Source organism: Myotis lucifugus, unplaced genomic scaffold, assembly GCF_000147115.1.
Source record: "Myotis lucifugus unplaced genomic scaffold, Myoluc2.0 scaffold_383, whole genome shotgun sequence".
In the NCBI taxonomy this organism is placed as follows: domain Eukaryota; kingdom Metazoa; phylum Chordata; class Mammalia; order Chiroptera; family Vespertilionidae; genus Myotis; species Myotis lucifugus.
Genome location: NW_005871431.1, coordinates 919,130 through 937,730, shown reverse-complemented (window position 1 = coordinate 937,730; position 18,601 = coordinate 919,130). Strand labels below are relative to the sequence as shown.

At 53.4% G+C, this 18,601-nt stretch overlaps 3 protein-coding genes across 5 annotated transcripts in view; all 3 read left to right on the top strand.

Annotated features, from left to right (window-relative positions):
* LOC102431313 (tubulin polyglutamylase complex subunit 1) overlaps positions 1-18,601 on the top strand; it is a 205,348-nt gene that overhangs the window by 41,881 nt on the left and 144,866 nt on the right. The gene's annotated exons all lie outside the window — the stretch shown is intronic.
* Positions 2,441-12,333, top strand: BSG (basigin (Ok blood group)). 3 transcript variants are annotated; one of them, XM_023743305.1, is made up of 9 exons: positions 2,441-2,597; positions 8,908-9,064; positions 9,220-9,263; positions 9,629-9,820; positions 9,980-10,116; positions 10,191-10,464; positions 11,192-11,216; positions 11,371-11,439; positions 11,527-12,333. In XM_023743305.1, the coding sequence occupies exons 1-8, from the start codon at positions 2,534-2,536 to the stop codon at positions 11,429-11,431; spliced, it is 954 nt and encodes a 317-aa protein (XP_023599073.1). In that variant the 5' UTR covers positions 2,441-2,533; the 3' UTR covers positions 11,432-11,439; positions 11,527-12,333. The 3 variants fall into 3 exon arrangements, with proteins under 3 accessions (XP_023599073.1, XP_023599072.1, XP_014322675.1); XM_023743304.1 differs by having other exon boundaries at positions 11,371-11,448; XM_014467189.2 differs by lacking the exon at positions 9,220-9,263 and having other exon boundaries at positions 2,442-2,597; positions 9,732-9,820; positions 11,371-11,448.
* The window catches only part of HCN2 (hyperpolarization activated cyclic nucleotide gated potassium and sodium channel 2), a 30,995-nt gene continuing 30,033 nt past the window's right edge, over positions 17,640-18,601 (top strand). Inside the window, exon 1 of the mRNA XM_023743303.1 lies at positions 17,640-17,669. The gene's annotated coding sequence lies outside the window, so the exon portion shown is untranslated. The remainder of the gene's footprint in view (positions 17,670-18,601) is intronic.

Sequence of the window (18,601 nt, the reverse complement as noted above, 5' to 3'; positions counted from 1 at the left end):
ATGAGAGAGAATCATTGATTGGCTGCCTCCTGCACGCCCCACACTGGGAATCAAGCCCACAACCCAGGCATGTGCCCTAACCAGGAATTGAACCGTGATCTACTGGCTCATAGGTTGAAGTTCAACCACTAAGCTACACTGGCTTGGCTGTTTGTGTTTTAATACTCATCTGAGGGTGTGTTTTATTGATTTTAGAAAGAGGAAGGGAGAGAGACATCATTCATAGGTTGCCTCTGGTACACTCCCCGACTGTGGATTGAACCCACACCTAGGTATGTATCCTGACTAGGAATAGAACCTGAAACCTTTTTGGTGTATGGGACCATGCTCCAATAACTGAGCCACCTGGCCCTGACCAGGGCAATAATTGTGTGTTTAACTGTTGGGGTATTTTTTATCGGTTGCACCGTTCTGAATTCCCACAGCAATGCATGAGGGTTCTAGTTTCTTCACCTTCTCCAACAATTATTATCTGCCTTTTTTATTTTTATCTATTTATTCTTTTAATCTTCACCTGAGGATATGGAGAGAGAGAGAGAGAGAGAGAGAGAGAGAGAGAGAGAGAGAGAAAGAGAGAGAGAGAGAGAAAGGGAGAAACATGGCTCTGTTGCCTTCCATAGGTTCCCTGATGGGATCAAACACAAAACCCAAGTAGGAGCCCTGAATCCAACCAGCAACGTTTTGGTGCACCGGACGACACTCAACCAACTGAGCCACTCATTATCTGACTTCATTACAGTCATCCTAGTGTTTGTGAAGTAGTGTCTCACTGTGGTTTTGATTTGCATTTCCCTGATGGCTCATTATATTGAGCACTTTTCATGTTCTTATTGTGCACTTGCATGTCTTCTTCAGAGAAATGTGCATTCAGATTCTTTGTTCATTTTTAAATTGGGTTATTGTATTTTTAAATTAAGTTGTAAGTGTTCATTGTATATACCCTAGATATAAGTTCCTTATCAGATACATGATTAACCCCAGTATTTTCTCCCATTCTGTCAGTTGTGTTTTCACTTTCTTGGTGTTCTCTGAAGCACAAAAAGTTTATTTTTTAAAAAATATATTTTATTTATTTTTTACAGAGAGGAAGGGAGAGGGACAGAGAGTTAGAAACATCGATGAGAGAGAAACATCAATCAGCTGCCTCCTGCACATCCCCTATTGGGAATGTGCCTGCAACCAAGGTACATGCCCTTGACCGAAATCGAACCTGGGACCCTTCAGTCTGCTCTATCCACTGAGCCAAACCAGTCAGGGCAAAAGTTTATTTTTTTTAAGTCCAACTTATTTTTTCTTTTGTTGTGTGTGCTTTGTCATGTGTAAGAAATTGTTGCCTAATCTAAGGTCACAAAGATTACATTACCCTGCTTTTGTTTGAAATTATTTTGTACTTTTTAAAATATTTTTATTGATTTCAGAGAGGAAGGGAAAGGGAGAGACAGAAACATCAATGATGATTTCAGAGAAAGGAAGGGAGAGGGAGAAAGAGAAACATCAATGATGAGAGAAAATCATTGATCGATGCCTCCCACACACCCCACACTGCGGATTAAGCCCCCAATCCGCGCATGTGCCCTGACTGGGAATCAAACCGTGACCAGTTCATAGGTTGATGGTCAACCACGGAGCCACACCAGCCTGGCTATTTTGTAATTTTTTAAAAGTGTTTGTTGAGCCCTAACCAGTTTGGCTCAGTGGATAGAGCATCGGCCTGCGGACCGAGAGGTCCCGGGTTCGATTCTGGTCAAGGGCATGTACCTTGGTTGCGGGCACATCCCCAGTAGGAGGTGTGCAGGAGGCAGCTGATCAATGTTTCTCTCTCATCGATGTTTCTAACTCTCTATCCCTCTCCCTTCCTCTCTGTAAAAAATCAATAAAATATATTTTAAAAAAATAAATAAATAAAAGTGTTTGTTGAAAAACATTGGGAACTCAGGGTAGGTTTTCCAGACAAAATACAGGACTGACAGTTACATTTGAATTTCAAATAAATAGTGAATATTAGATAAATAACGAATACTTTCTTTGCATCACTATGTCCAAATATTGCATGGCATAGTTCCATTAATAAATTACTCATTTTTTACCTAAAATTCAAATTTTAACTGCCTTCAAGGTGTTTTCACGAAATCTGGCAGTCCCAGCCAGAGGACTTATCCCACTTGTTCACAGGCCTCCTTAGTGTTTTGTGTGTCTGTTTTTTGGAGTGTGGTAAAATACACATGATACAAATTGAGCATTTCAACGATGGTCACAGTTTAGTTGTCAACACTTTTTGGACAAATGAAGGCCCCGCCCCCGTTTCCGAGCAAGGTAGCCACACCCCCAGCTCGCAGGGCGTGGCCCAACGCGGTCACGTGAGGCGGCCGCCCAGCCTTAAGCAGCGCAGGCCTGCCGGCGTGCGGGGCTTGCGTGAGTACGTGCGTCTGCACGCGTGCGCAGACGGCTCCTCCCTGTGCACCCGGGCCGGCCCGCCTTCCGGGTTCTTATAGCGCCGCGGGCGGCGGTTGTCGACGGGGACGACGGCGGCGACATGGCGGCGGCACTGCTCGTGCTTCTGGGGCTCGTCCTGAGCGTCGAGAGCGGCTCCGGGGCGGGTGAGGACTGGGAGGGGCGGGCAGGGGCCGCGGGCGAGCGCGGGCTCGGCCTCTGGGGTCCCTCCGGCAGGGGCGGAGGGGGAATACCGGAGAGATCCGCGGGCGGGAGTGCCCGGGGTCAGGAGGCGCCCAGGTGTTCGGAGGCACCCACGGGACTCCCCGCCGAGGTAGTGTGTGGGGAGACCTTGCCTTAGGGGCCTGAGATCCGACAAGGGAGATCCCTGGAGGTGAAGTCCTAGATTTCCGACCGCCTGGGGGAGGGACGGGGTCCGGGAGGGGCCTGGCCCGTTGGGAGGGATTCAGGAGGCGGCCTCCCACCCTCTCCTTGCGGGAGAGGGACCCTGCGGCTGGGTCTTGCAGCGTCTCCTTTGAACGGGAGCCCAGGAGCCTGGGGAGGTAGCTTGAGGGTGGGCCCCCGCCCGGGGTGTGCTGGGGCGAGGGGTGCGGCGGCGGAGGGCCCCCTGGACTCCCCGGACCCTTGGCTCGCATCTGGGCAGCAGGCTGCTGTTCTTAAGTGGACGCTGGAAGCACTTGCGTGTGAGTGTCCCCGAGGCAGGCGGCTCTGGAGTCGGCAGGGATTGTCATTCTTGCCGGGATTTAGGTCTGAGTCTTGCCCCGGGTATGCCCCTGCCCCTGGTATCCGCACAAACCTTTGAGTTTAAACCCTGGTAGAGAGCCAACAGGCTCTGCTGCCTGTTTTTCTGATTTCTCGGCACAGATAAAAGGTCTAGTCCACACCTCCCTCCTTTTACAGGGGTGGAGTAGGCCGGGAGGAAGGGGGGATGTTCCAAGGTCACCGTAAGGTCGCCCTGGCCACTGGTAAAGAGCAGGAAGTGGAGAGTTTTTGCCGACTATCAACAGGCATTACATTTTGGAGCTCTTCTTGGGGGTGGACAGATGTGGTTTGAATGCTCGTGAGAAATGGACGGAGGTATCGTTTTCCAGGGGAAGGCCTGAGAGAGACGTGTCCCCCCCCCCCCCCCATATGAAGACTTCCCATTTGGTTCTGGGTTAAAGATTTATAGCGACCAGAATGGAGGGAACAAAGTGCAGACCAGAATGGTCTGAGGCTCTTCTGGGGAGGCAGGACCTGTCGGGCTCTGAGAGGCTGGCTGGTCAGCTGTCCTGGGCAGGAGCCCAGAGGGACTGCCTCTAGTGGAAGCTTCACTGGGGTGTTCCTGATCTGTTTTATGATCTCAGTTCGCCTCTTTTGTCTTCATTATCATCAAAACAGCCATGTATTGAATGCTTCTGGGTAAGGGCCTGGCTTCCTGCCAACCCTCTCTGGAAGGACTCAGGAACCTGTAGACAAGTGAATTAGGAGGCTACACAGCTGCATTTGGCAGCTTGAGCCCTTTGGAGATAGAGCCCTCGACGGCTGCGGACGGCCAGTGGGTGGAAGCCCCTGTGGTCTCCCTCTGCTGGGAGCACAGTTCCTGAGTTTGTGCCTCTCTCCTTAGAGCAGAAGCACTGGGTGCTTCTGAGCCCCAGCCAGGAAGCCAAGAGGATCTGTGCCATTTTGCATCTTTGGAGCTGGTCTTGCACACTTGCCTGAGTCTGACTCCCGGGGACTCCTCTCTGTTTTGTTCTCTTTCACTTTGGACAGCTCCCCTTTTCCCAGGGTATCTTGGAAAGATCTGAAAGTCTTTCTGAGGACGTCACCACATGTCCTTTTTCTGCCTAGAAGTGACTTAGTGACAGTGTTTGCCTCTCCTGGCCAGGTCAGCGCCCCAGAAATGCTTTGGGGGCCCTGCCAGGAACAGGTTCCTTGACCTGAGCATCAGCAATCAGCACCCTGTCGCCTGAGGCCCTGGGTCGATTCTCCTGCCAGAAGACCCTGGCTCTCCCTGAGATTACCCAGAATCCTGGTGTGTTGGCCAGAAAGGTTGGGAGGGCACAGGCTTTCCAGCTGGGTCCCTTGGGCTGATGACTTGGCCTCTCTGAGCCTCAGGTGAGGGGAGCAGGAGCTGCTTCCTGATGGGATGGAGGGAGAGGTGAGGAGCCACGGCTGGTTTCCCTGAAACATTCTTGGCTCCTATCTGAGCCCTGCAGTGAGGCCATGGGTGGGGAGAGGGCGGGTGCCTTCTGTCTCATCCTGCAAGTTCCTTGGCTGTTTACCACGAGGCCTGCCTGGCCCCACGCCCTGGCCTGGCTGCCGAGTGGGCACGGAGGAGGGGTAGCTGTTTTTAGATGAAGGTGACTTCACTTGAGAACGTGGGTTACAGTCACGGGGCCAGAATCACAGAATGGAGTTTTCACTTTTCTCTCCTTGTCTCCTAGTGTAGTGTCCTAAGGGTGGAGGCTCCTGCCTCTTCTCCCTCTGAATTCTAGGGGTGCTTCCCCCAAGTCACCTGGGCACTGGGTTTGGTCAGGGGTTGCCAGAGGATTTGCTTTTCAACCTTTCTCCAACATTGCTCAATCCCCTCCACCCCCCACCCCCACCCCCACCCAGGAGCCTTTTGAGACTATTTTTCCTAATGGCCCTGTCCCAGTGATATTTTAATATCACAGATTTTAACATCACTTACAGCAGCAGGTCTCTGTGTGTGGTGACCCTGGGTAGGGCCACAATCATTGTAATGCCTAAGACACCCCCGCTTCCCCCTGGGAGTGATGTGGCCCTATTGAGGATGCACGAGAGAGATGTGGTGTCATGGTAGCCAGCTCATAGGAGACTCCATGGTGGGAAGGCTGGCAGGTGGCCCAGGTGGAGCCTTGGTCCCCTGCTGTACATGGCCCTCAGGCTGGAGCAGGGGTGTCTGCCTAAGGGGTTTTAGGCTCACTTTTGAGCCACCTCATTCTCCCACAGGGAGGCAGGTGCAGCTGGGACAAGATCTGACTGACCTCCTTTCTAGCAGCTCCCTGGTGAGGGAATGAGAGCACAGATGGGGGTCCCAGGCTCTAGAGTAGAGAGAGGCAGCCTTGGCTTCACTTCCTACCCTGACTGCTCCCAGCTTTTTATGTAGCTGCTTGTTATGCAATCTTGGAAATTTTGATTCCTGAGAAGTGTGGATTACCAGGAGGCTTCCAGATCAGGCAGTGGAGCTTCTAGCTTCACACCCCTGTCTGGTGGTAACTGTGCCTGTCCTGAGTCCTGTGAGGTGCCTTCGGGCCACCGCAGGTGGGGAGACCTGACGGTCCACTTGTTCCTGGGGCTTTGGGGCCACCTTGCCCCAGAACAGACAGCCTGAGGCCCCAAGACCTCCTGGCCAGCAGTCTGTGCTCTCCTACACGCAGCAAGGGAGCCGTGTGCATGTATGCACACACACATGTATGCGGGTACACATACATATGTGTGTGCCTGCCCCTATCACCCACATATGCACACATGTAGTGGTGCATGTATGTACATGGCCTGGGATCAGATGGGTGCCCTCGCCCCAGAGGCCGCCTCCTATTTTCTGTCTGGCTGTTGAACTTTTTTTTTTTTTTTTAATATATTTTTATTGATTTCAGAGAGGAAGGGAAAGGGAGAGAGATAGAAACATCAACGATGAGAGAGAATCATCGATCTGCTGCCTCCTGCACGTCCCCTACTGGGGATCAAGCCCGCAACCTGGGCATATGCCCTTGACTGGTATCAGACCTGGGACCCTTCAGTTCCCACGTGGACGCTCTATCCACTGAGCCAAACCAGCTAGGGCTGGCTGTTGAACTTTTTGCTTCATCTCCTGCTTGCCTGGAATTCTGAGTCATCCTGTCCTCTTTTAAAGAAAGAGCCAGCAGGTGGCCAGTGGTGGGTCAGGAGGACTGGTCTGCTCAGGAAGAGGCCCTGCCTGGCTGTGCATGTGTCCTGTTCACAGGCAGGCCACCATCCTCCCAGACTAGAAACACAGCTGGGCAGCTGGGTCTGCATGTGTCAGGTTTGCAGTGGGACAGGGTGGGGGTGCCAATAGCCCACTGAGGACATAGTGCCAGGCCCCTACCTATTGCCCTGGGACCCAGTGCAGGTTTGGGGGTAGGACTGCACCCTCAGGGCGTGCTGATCTCAGCTGCCCATGGATTGTGCCAGATCCAGCTGTGATGTCTCTTGAATAAAGTTTTCCTGCTGCCCTTTGGGTTTTGAGATTTTATTTTCTTTTGTTAATCATCCGGGGATATTTTTTCCATTGATTTTAGAGAGAAGGGAAGAGAGAGAAACATCAATGTAAGAAAGACACATCGATTGGTTGCCTCCCACACATGCCCCAATTGGGGTTGGTAATTGAACCTGTGACCCTTTGGTGCCCGGGCTGATGCTCTAACCCAGTGGTTCTCAACCTTCTGGCCCTTTAAATACAGTTCCTCATGTTGTGACCCAACCATAAAATTATTTTCGTTGCTACTTCATAACTGTAATGTTACTACTGTTATGAATCATAATGTAAATATCTGATATGAAGATGGTCTTAGGCGACCCCTGTGAAAGGGTCGTTCGACCGCCAAAGGGGTCGCGACCCACAGGTTGAGAACCGCTGCTCTAACCACTGAGAACACTGGCTTGAGGTTTAATTTTCTTAATGACCAACCCGGTCTCTCTGTGGATGGGTGAGGCTGAGCAAGCTTTGCTTACATAGTGAGAACCTGGTGTCCAGTGGATGCAGAATACCTTTCCTGTCATTTCCTCTGGATTGGCAGTATTAGGCCTGAGCCAGAGGTTTGCTGCCCAAGGAATCAATTTATACTGTTACTGAGTTCCAGGCAGCTAAGATAACTATTCAGACAGGGGTCACTACCTCTAGCAATTCTGCCCAATTTCATGTGTTTTGTTCTGTGATTTCACAGTTTTGCTCTAAAAAGTCACTATGTGAGGAAGCAGGGGTCTAGGTGGGGCAGGCCTGCTGAATGGCTGCTAGACTGCTGGGTTTCTTGTAGCTGCTTTTCTGGAATGGTTGACTCTGAACAGAAGTTGTTCAAATATAGTCTCGTATTCTGCTTTTTCACCTAACTTTATACCACAGGCTTCTCCCCACAAACCAAAAGGAAAAGAAGCTCATTGCAAACAGTTATGGCTGGATCTGTTTATGCTCAATCCTGTGGGCATAGCTTTTAGAAGCATCAAAAGGTTGCTGGTTTGATTACCGGGTCAATGTGCAGGTTGAAGGCTTGATCCCTAGTAGGGGGCATGCAGGAGACAGCTGATAGATGTTCTGCTCTCATATCGATGTTTCTCCTCTCCCTCTCCCTTTCTTTCTAAAAATAATTAAACCATTAAAAAAAAGAAAAAGCCCTAGCCAGTTTGGATCATTGGCCCGTGGACTGAAGGGTCTTGGGTTCGATTCTGGTCAAGGGCACATACTCAGTCACTGGCCCCAGTCAGGGTGCATGCGGGGGGCAACCAAAGACATCTCCAGGGTTCTAGCCTGTGGGTGACCATCCTGGAAAAACAGACACTTCTGAGTAAAGCTCTGCTTCGGAGCGATCCCAAAGAAGGCAAATGGAGGCCAGTGTGGACAGCCCTGTGGTGCCTGGGACCCCATGGTGGTTGGGCAGGGGTGTCCCCACAGCACCTGCCCCAACCTAGGGACAGGGCTCCGGTGTGGACATGGGTGTGCTCACTGCCCCACCCGTGGTGGTTAGTGTCTGGCATGGCTGGGCGGTGGCAGGCCCTGCCCTCAGCAGAGGTCTCCATTTCCCTCACCCTCAACTTCTGGTCCATGGAACACCTGCCTGGCTTTTTATCTGAACACTGGGAGGGCTGGGTTTCCCCTCCCATCCCTGGTCCCGAGGAGGAGTTCTCCCAGCTCACCTCCAGTCTCTTGTGCTTCTCACCTTCTGGTTCCTAGTGATTTTCACATTTCGATTCTTCAAGAGACCATCTGAAACTAAAGGGAAGATTTGCCTCATTGGAAATCGAGTTGAAGGGCCTTTACTGATTGAGTTCACCCTCAGTGTCCTGGGCAGGACAACATAGTGTCTCCTGTGCAGTGATTTTGTGGCAGTTGTGAGTGGGCTGTGGGAACTCTTGACCTTCAAGGAAATTAGGATCTGTGCTGGGCTGGACCCACGAGTTGGGACCCTGGGTGGGTATTGGTCTCTGTTCCCACACCTGCGATCCATGTCTCCTCGACAAAACCTGCCTTGAGCCCTGCATCCTGCCCAGTAGCCCATCACACCCAAAGTCCATTAATTCTGTAGGAGGTTTCCTTCCTGAACATGCCAGTGCGATTCGAGACTTGTTAACAAGGCTGTGGCTTCCCTGCCAGGAAGTTGCTGTGACTGTGGAGGAGCCACACTGGATTAGTTGCGGGACAAGTTGGCAGGTGGCTGTGGGGGTCACAGGCTTTGTCCCCCTCTGATCCCTTGGCTAATCTCTCGTTTGGCCACACAGGGGGCAATATCACGACTTCCAAACTTATTGTTGACTCCAAAACACGCCTCACCTGCACCTTGGATTCCAGTGACACTGCCATCCTGGGACACCGCTGGACGAAAGGGGACAAGGTGCTGCAGGAGGACTCGGAGCCCGATCTGACAACGCAGTATGAGTGCGTGAGGCCCATGGAAGCACCCAAACCCCATGTCCCGCTGGGCCTAGCAGGAGAGGGGTGGGCCTCATTTCAGGGAGCTGGTTTCACCCTGGGCCCCTGTTGCCCTGTTTCCTCTGATGTATTCTCACTGATAACAGCCATGTGGTCAGCAGGAATGAAGACTGTGATCCGTGGGCTCACTTTGGACAGACGTTAGGTACAAGCTCTGTTCATATCCCTCAGTTGTGAAAAGCTCAGGAACCAGGGAGGGACATCACGGCCTCCATGACCCTTTCTTTTTCTTCCAGGCGCTGAAGGGGAGGGGGCACTACATGAGTCCCCCTCAGCCTGGAATCCCTGTGTTCCCAATTTATTATGGTCTTGGGCACTCAAGGCTGCCCAAGCTGAAGCCTTGTCTTAACTGAGCCCAAGCCAGCTCTGGGAACACAGAGCTCTGTGGTTTATGGGCTTCTAGGGTCACTGTAAAGAAGCTCATTGGTTTGGGTGCCGGTTCAGGAGTGGGGCCAGACCCATCTGCCATCCCCAAAATCACCTTCTCCCTTCTTGATGGGACATGGACAGTATGTGCCCTCCTGCAGGATCTCCTGATCATGACCTTCGAGGCTTGCTCTGGCCCCACAGAGTCACCGGTAGAGGGTCAACTCACGACTGCGTCTGCTTGCAGGGTAGACACACACGAGAGCGCAGGAGAGTACTTCTGCACCTTCCTCCCCTCGGAACCTACAGGCAGAACCGCCCGCGTGAATGTGGAGGGTGAGTGAATGTGAAGGGTGAGCGGCTTTATGGCCCCCAGAGCACGGAGGAAGGGGCAGGCTCATCCATCCCTGGGGTGAGGGGAGCCCGCACACTGAAGGGGGGTTGGCTCCTCCAGGCCGTGGGACTCAGGCTCCACTGTGATCTGCTCCCCACCAGGGCCCCCCAAGATTAAGGCTGTGAAGAAGTCAGAGCATGCCACTGAAGGAGAGACAGTTGTGCTGGCCTGCAAGTCTGAGTCTTTCCCCCCGGTTACCGACTGGTTGTGGTACAAGATAAATGATGATGGGGTCCAGGTGAGGGCTGCACCTGCCTGGGGTGGGGCAAAGGCCTGGGCCTCCGCCCTACTACAAGGTCTGCCTGTCCCCAGATTTTCAGCAACGGGTCCCAGAACAAGGTTGTGATGTCCTCGGAGACCAAGACGGAGTTGCACATCCAGAACCTAGACTTGGAGGCAGACCCTGGCAAGTATGCCTGCAATGGCACCAATGCAGAGGGCACTGACCAGGCCGTCATCACGCTGCGTGTGCGCAACCGCCTCGCTGCCCTCTGGCCCTTCCTGGGTATCGTGGCTGAGGTGCTCGTGCTTGTCACCATCATCTTCATCTATGAGAAGCGGCGGAAGCCGGACGAGGTCCTGGATGGTGAGCTTGCCCCATGCCCTCTGCTCCCCACCTGTCGGGGATCTGAACACCGTCCTGGAATGCAGTATAGTGGAGGGCGCTTTGGGGTTGGGACAGCCCCCTTTTACAGGTCAGGTCAGGTCCCCAGGCTTCTCCTCAGGAGATGCTCCACCTTTTTTATTTTTAAAATTTTTATTTATTTATTTTAGAGAGAGAAACATCAATTTGTTGTTCCGCTTACTTATGCATTGATTGGTTGATTCTTGTATGTGACCTGACTGGGGATTGAACCTGCAACCTTGGCATATCGGACAGTGCTCTAACCAACTGAGCTACCCAGCAAGGGCCTCCTGCCCCACCTTCTGAGGCTGGGATCTGCTTGCCCCCACAGCCGCACTTGGCTGCTGGCAGGTGTCCTCTTGTGAGCATCTGCCCTCAGTTGCTCAGCCTCCCCTCACATCAGCTGCTTGGGTCCAAGGGCCAGGGCCAAGCAAGCCCGTGACTACCTGATGAAGCTCAGGAAACCTGAGCCGCCTGGCCAGGTGAGGGCACCTGCATGCCTACCTGCAGGTGGACAAGGAGAGCAGGCAGGGCTCCCAGAGGCCCTTGGGCTGACCCCATAGCTCATTTTGAGGGTCCATGTCCCAGGGATGGGACTGCCTCCCCACATGACCAGTCCCTGCAGCACAGGAACCACCTCTGACACCTGTTCTTCTCTTGCACATGGCTTGGCTGCGCGTCTGCACAGATGAGGACACGGGCTCTGCTCCACTGTAAGTCCTGGCCTCGCTGAGCGGGGCGGGATGGGGTGGTGGTGTGGGCAGGATTGGAGGAGCTGCTGACCTGGATGCCCCTCCCTCTGTGACTGGGGATGGGGGGCAGCTGTCTTGTCCTCCTGAGCACTGAAAAGCCCCCTCCTGTCCCCAGGAAGAGCAGCGGGCACATGAATGACAAAGACAAGAACGTCCGCCAGAGGAACGCCAACTGAGTGAGCAAGTGAGTGAGGTGAGGAGCGTGACAGGGTGGGAGTGGGGGCTCCTGCCCTGGCAGAGCTGGCGTCTGAGTGCCCCTTCCTTCCTGCAGGCAGTGAGGAGGAGTCTGCACAGGCCTGAGCTGCTGTCCAGAGGAGCCTGGTGTTCCAGGTGTTCCTGGTGTTCGCACCATTCCAAGTCCTCTCCTCTTAAAGGAAACCTACCCTGCAAAGTAGACCACACTGTTGATTCAAATCACATGTTTTCTCTTTTAAAAGAAACTAAGCTAGGGTTTTCTCTATGTAGAATTCCATTCCTTAGGGGTTTTGCTTTTTTATTTTTAAGAGCACTCCAGGGGAGCTGCGAGGTTCTGTGGGGAGCTCCTGCTGTCCCCTGCCTATCCCCTCCATGTTCCTTCCTTGCACCCCCAAACCATACCCTTGGTGTCCCCTGGGCATTTAATTTAGCCTCTAGTCCATCATGCTGGGGGGCTGTGGATGACAGACTGGCTTTTCCCTGAGACTCCTCCTTCCACAGCTCACCTCCTGAGGTTGCTTTCTGCTGCTTCACTGCCCTTTTCAGGAGGTCACAGGTCACAATGCCTGGCGTCCTGCCTGCCTGAAGCAAGTCCTGTCACATCACCGCAGGTCTATGTGACCTAGTCCAGCCTGACTTCATGACCACCCCTCAGAGTATCCCCCTCACTGCTCCTGCCCTCCCCACGCTGGGGGGCGGGGTCTGGATGACCATCATGGGGTGGGAGTTGCTGTAACAGCCCCATTCGCATCTGTGCTCATGGTGACTGAAGAAACCCCCTCCCCAGTGGAGCCTGAGGCTTCTTCCTTCACAGCATCCTGACTTACATGGGAGCCCCCAACCCCACCTGCCTGCTCACCAATAAAGGCTGACCCACCTCTCACTCTCCTGGCTCCTGTCTGTGCCCGTCCTGAATCTTACAAGGAGAGTTCATAGGGCAAGCGCTAAGCTGTACTGAGGCCCAGAGGTTGCAGTGCACGCAAGGGCCAGGGCAGGATAAGAATGAAGCGGAGCACTTGGGTTGGGAGCTTTGTTCCTAGGATAAAGGGTAAAAGGAGGGGTGGGCAGGCCACAGGACCATGGGGGGCCCTGTACCAGGTCTGAATGGGATGAGTGGTCAGGTTTTTGAGGCCCTGGACAATGCCTGGGATCCTTCCCACTGGCTGCCCAGTAAGGGATCGGCAGCCTCTACCCACCCGTCCTGTGTGGCCGGGGCAGCCAGGACTCAAGAGCTGTGTAGGGGAAGGTGCAAGTGGGAGCACCTGGAGCCTGGCCTCTTGGGACTGTTCCAGCTGAGGAGGGCTGGGGCCTAGAAAGCAAGAAGGGGGTGCCTACTCATCCCGACTGCACCCCGACAGGTGGGGAGGTGTGGATAGGTTGAAGGGCCAGGGAGCATTCTGGTGGAGCAGGAGGTCACAGGAGAGAGGGCCTCACTGAACCCTGGACTAGCAGGTACCATCTGGGCCTCCCACCTGGTACAGGGGGGAAACTGAGTCCAAGAGAGGGGAAAGAGCTTGTCCAGGGTAAACCCATTTCTACACCTAGGGACCTCCTCCTCCTAGACACGTCTCAGACTGTAAGCAGGTCCGGGTGAGGGTCGTGGGGAGCATTGGACCAGCTCTTCGGGGATCTCCAGAGAAGCAGGCTTTTTCCGGTGTTGGGAAAAGGTGCGGCATAACTGCCACGAAGCTGAAGCAACAGGCTGTGCCCACCGGGCACTTCACTGAGGCCTCTAAGGCCACAGCCGTCAGCTACCAGTCTGATTTCCCCAAGCTTTGGGGGGAGTATAGGGGGTTCACCCTCTTTATCCTGCACCCCACAGCCTGGAGAAAGCCACCCCTTATTTCACAGAAAGGAACCAAAGTTGCTCCATGCCAGAAATCCCAAGCCTGGTTATTGGGGACTGTCCCTGCCCGGCCCTACCCTCTGGCCGCCACCAGAGGGTGCCACATGCACACTGCTGAGTGGAATGGGCCAGGAAGTAAATTCACAGAGCCCCTTGTTTTTTATTTTATTAGAATCTTTTAAAAGTGTTTCTATTGATTTTGAGAGAGAGAGGAAGGGAGAGATAGAAACAGTGATGAGAGAGAAACATCATCTATTGACTGCCTCCTGCATGTCCCCCTGCTGGGCATCCAACCCACAACCCAGGTATATGCCCTCATCTGGCATCCAACCAGCAACCTCTTGATTCATGGATTGATGCCCAACCATTGAGCCACACCAGTCTGGTGAGAGCCCCTTGTTTTTACTGCCTGGTCCTGTGTGCCTTCCAGCTGGACACACCTGAGTGCCAACCTCCCTTGGCCCAGGGGTCCCTGAGAACACACCACTTTAACTTTTCTGTGGCCCATAAGTTACACATGCCTACTCATGCTCAGCAACATTGATTGGACGCCAATGATATACATGGGGCTGAGGAGTCTTTGGAGAGGCCTGAAGTCCAGTGGGAAGATCCACTGGTGACAATGAGGCTGACCCTTCACTAGGGATGGCTTGGCTAGGCCTGGTCAGCCTATCCTCTAACTCTGGGGGCTTGAGTGGGTGTTTGCTTGCTCGGGGTCAGATGAGGCAGCTGCACTGGGTTCTTCATCAAGATGGGCCGTGCTGCCCTAGTTGGGTGGCTCGGTTGGAGCATTGACCTATGCACCAGAGGGTTGTGGGTTTGGGGTACATACCTGGGTTGCAGGTTTGATCCCTGGTTGGGAGTATGGGAGGCAACCAATCAATGTTTCTCTCCCCCAACCCCATTCTTTCTAAAATCAATTAAAATTACTTTTAAAAAATTTTTGAAATAAAAGATGGTCAGTGCTGTGGGGTCAGACGTGATTCTGTGGAGCACAGAGCAGCAGATGGAGGGTATGGAATGGAGAGGTGAGCAGGACTCGGCCTCCTTGCAGGTTTACATAAAGCATCCTTCCTCCAGGGGGAGAGGCTGCTCATGGTGTGTAGATCGCCATCCAGTTCTTGTGCACATAGAAAATAAACATCATTAGCAACTGGGCCAGCAGCCTGGTCCCTTTTCCTCACGTTAGGTATTCCTGTCCCTTCACTCAGCAAGCAGCCCTGTGCCACTGGGAGTGTTCTTGGTGACAACTCACTGAACCTACCTCAGTGTCCCCAGGAGTGAGATGGAGCAGTCCAAGCAGCCAAGTCTGGATTTATGAGAACATCTTTGGCAAGTGCTTGGAGGGTTCAGGAACCAAGGTCTCGGGGTCACAGCCTGCTCGGAGCAGAGGGGCTGTCAGATGAACAAGGGCCCATCCCCCAGGCTGCTTGGAAATGTTCCACCTGCTTCCCTGGGACACCGTGAGGACGGACTGTGGTGGAGGCCTCTGTGGGCCTCCCCGAGCCTCAGCATCAACCCGCATCTGGTGCCATGACCCTAAGAGTCCCTCTACCTGAAACAAAGGGCTGTCACTGGTCCTCCCACCCCTCCCGACCCCACCAGAGGTTCTGGGGGCAGTGAGCTCAGCAGGGAAAGGAGACCCAGATGAGTCCTAAGTCAGCACAACTGCAGGCCCCACTCATGTTGCGGACGGAGGCCCTGGGGAGGGATGCTCTGCCTAAGGTCACTTGTCACTTGGGGTGGACACCAGGGCTCTGTCCTGCACAATGGTGTCTAGCCATGCCACCCCCCTTCCTAGAGGTGAGTGTGGGGTCCCAGTCCTGCCATGCATGGCTGACCAGACACTCAGTATTTCTTGAGTGTGGACATGGACTTTCCAGGCAGCTCTTGAAGCTTCAACTCCAGGGCCCCTCACTGGTCCCCAAACTATGGACTTCAGAGCTTTGGATCTGGACCTGCCCCAACTGCTGAGAGGGGTTTGAAGTGGTGGCTGAGAGGTCATGACCAGTGCTGTGGGGTGGCCTCGATGGAGGAGAACAATAGAGTAATGGCCTGGGGCCTACTGGAGGCTCAGTGTGGGGAGGCCTGTGTGCCCAGAGCTCTGGATGGTGAAAGAGACTGGGGTTCCTTTCAAAGGCACTGGGGAGTCAGGAGCAGTTTTAGGCAACAGCATTATAAACTGACATAGAGTGTTATACCTGTCTACACAGTCTAGCCCCATGCTGCCATCTCTGGGTGTCATCTACACTCATCCCCTAGGTCCTCAATATCCCTTCCCACACAGGCAGGCACAACTACCTCAGGGCATTTACACAGGCTGTTCCGTCTGCCAGACACTCTTCCTGCAGATGTCCATATAACACTGTCCCTCCCTCCCTCCAGGTCTTCATGCAGACATCACACCACTCACCTTCCTTACCCCTTTCATGGCTCTGAAAGGTTGTGTAGCACTTAGCACCTTCTAAAGGACAATATGTTGCCCTAACCTGTTTGGCTCAGTGGAGTGTTGGCCTGCAGACTGAAAGGTCTTGGGTTCAATTCTGGTCAAGGGCACATGCTCAAGTTTCAGGCTCGATTTCCAGTAGTGGTATGCAGGAGGCACCGATCAATGATTCTGTCATCGTTGATCTTTCCATCGCTCCCTCTCCCTTCCTCTGAAATATATATATATACAAAAATATATATATGTATATATATATACACAAATATATATATGTATATATATACACAAATATATATATGTATATATATACACAAATATATATATGTGTATATATATTATATTTAAAAAGGATGATATATATTAAATATATATTAAAATATTTAAAAAGGACAATATGTCTCCTAAACATAATGTTTGCAATATTGGTTATCTGTGTTCTCCACTCAACTGTCAGCCCTACCAGGGAGGGGTGGCCCATTAGGCTAACTTTTGAGTCCCAGCCTCTGATCAGACACTTAATAAATATTTTGGAATGAATGAATGAGTGAGTGCATTCAGTGCAAAGAATCCTCTGACCTGGCAAGTAGTGAGAGTGAGTAGGAGAGATGGGGGAGGCTGGTGGCAGCCCAACCCAGGGGTGGGACCTGTATTTTTTGGAGGAGTCACAGGACACAACTCCAAGGCTCAGAGAGAGGCTGGAACCCCGTAGGCCCCAGAGTCCTTTGACTTGCAGGTCCATCCCAGGCCCCTAGGAAGCAGTTGCAGGTCTGCCTCTCGGCTGCCAGGCGTGGTGGGTTCTCAGGCTGGTCGCACAAAGTTCACTTCCCTACTCTCAGCAACCAACCCCGGGGGTTCTGGCGGCTTGCCCAGACCGACATCTTCCCAGGGCGCACATAAAAGATCCCCCTTCAGCAGGAACACACATCTGCCTGGGGGGGGGGCACAGCCTGGCACTGCCAAGTCTGCCCAGCCTCTCTTGCTGCCTCTGGACAGACAGTGGCCCTGCCTGCCTCCCCAGGGTCTGGCTGAGGGCAGCACAGAGGTGGTCCCTGGTGAAGGTGTAGGAATTCCCAGAGCTCAGGGCAGCCTAATGGAGGCAAGAGATGGCCTAGCTCAGCTCACGTTGTCCAAATGTGCAGGGACAAGTCACATCTCCACTCTCATGGCCCTGACATCTGGTGGGTGGAGGCACCCAATATGACATCAAGCTGAAAAGTGCCATGAAGGCGGGAGGGTCCCAGGAGGTCAGGGCTCCTGTGTCCAGGCTGAGGTGTTCCTCCCACTCTTTGAGACCCCTCCTTTCCTCTCCTCCCTCTGTCTTTCCTTTGTGTCCATCTCTAACTCTCCATCCCTCCATCCTCCTCATGACACTCTCTGGTTGGGGGCGGGGGGGGGCGGCAGAATAGGGGAGGGGCGAAGGACAGAGTCCTGTCACCTAACACCAACTTGGCTCCAGCCCCAGAAACAGGACCTCAGGTGTCTCCTCAGAAGTGGAGGCAGAGGGGCTGGAGGCTAGTGGCCTGTCTGGGGCAGAGTAATTGGGCTTCTGGTGGGAAGGGATGGCAGGCTCTGGGACTTCCGATTTTTTTAAAAACTATACGTCTTTATTGATTTCAGAGAGGAAGGGAGAGGGGGAGAGATAGAAACATCAATGATGAGAGAAAATCATTGATTAGCTGCCTCCTGCACGCCCCCCACTGGGGACAGAGCCGGCAACCCCGGGGCATGTGCCCTTGATCGGAACTGAACCCGGGACCCTTCAGTCTGCAGGCTGACGCTCTATCCACTGAGCTAGGACCCAATTTTTTTATTATTATTTATTTCAGAGAGGAAAGGAGAGGGAGATAAGAATGATAAGAGAGAATCACCAATCTGATGCCTACTGCACACCCCACACCGGGGATCAGGGACTGAGCCTGCAACCTGGGTACGTACCCCGACCAGGAATTGAACTGTGACCTCCTGGTCCATAGGTCGACGCCCAACCATGGAGCCACACTGATTTTAAAGCCCATTAATTTTGTCCTGGTTAGGTAGTCAGTTGGTTAGAGCATTGTCCCAATACACCAAGGTTTCCGGTCTGATCCCTAGTTAGGGCAAGAATCAACAAATTAATGCATAAATAAGTGGAACAACAATGTGATGCTTCTCTCTCCCGTCCTCTCTCTAAAATCAATAAGTAAAAATTTTAAATGCCCACTAAACTTACACTGTGGTCCACTGTGGTTTAGGACCCTGTTTGAGGGTGTGAGTCACCAGCACCCTTAGGTGGCTCTTCCTATTGGCCTCAGTTTCCTTATATGCAGAAGGTGGGGGGAAGGGGCGACTGAGGAATGAGACCAGCGGCACTGACCCCACTTTGCCCCTCCCCACATAACACATTCTCACTTGAGGGGCCCTAAGTCAACCAGCAAGGCTCTCGCAGCCTTTAAAAACAGCCTTTTATTATGGAAATCTTCAAACCCAAAGAAAGGAAGGAGGCTGGCACGGGAACGCCCCCTTCTCCGCGTCCCGCCGGTAATGGTTACCGCCCCGCCGGGTGCTCTGGAAAGAGGAGAAACCCAAGGCCAAGGTCGCGTGCAGAGGTTCAGGCCCCGTGGCTGGGCTCGGTGACCTTGAGCGCGTCCTGCCGTTTCGTGGGCCTTGGTCTCCCCTTCTGGGAAGATACCTGAGCGGGTCTCTCAGGTCTCAGGCCGCGTGACCTTGGGCTGTCCCCGACGCGCGGCCTCAGTTTCCCGGCGCGGACGCGGGCGGAGGCGGGACTCCCGCCCCTGCCCAGCCCCTGCGAACCAGGCTCCACCCCACGCGGCTCCGCCCCGCCTCGCCCCCGCCTCCCCCCCTCCCTCGGGCTCAGGCCAG

Coding starts and splice junctions, on each gene's coding strand:
- BSG (XM_023743305.1), top strand. CDS start 2,534: ATGGCGGCGGCACTGCTCGTGCTTCTGGGGCTCGTCCTGAGCGTCGAG. Junction 9,065..9,219: donor GATCTGACAACGCAGTATGA/GTGCGTGAGGCC, acceptor TGTGGTCAGCAG/GAATGAAGACTGTGATCCGT. Junction 11,217..11,370: donor GACACGGGCTCTGCTCCACT/GTAAGTCCTGGC, acceptor TCCTGTCCCCAG/GAAGAGCAGCGGGCACATGA.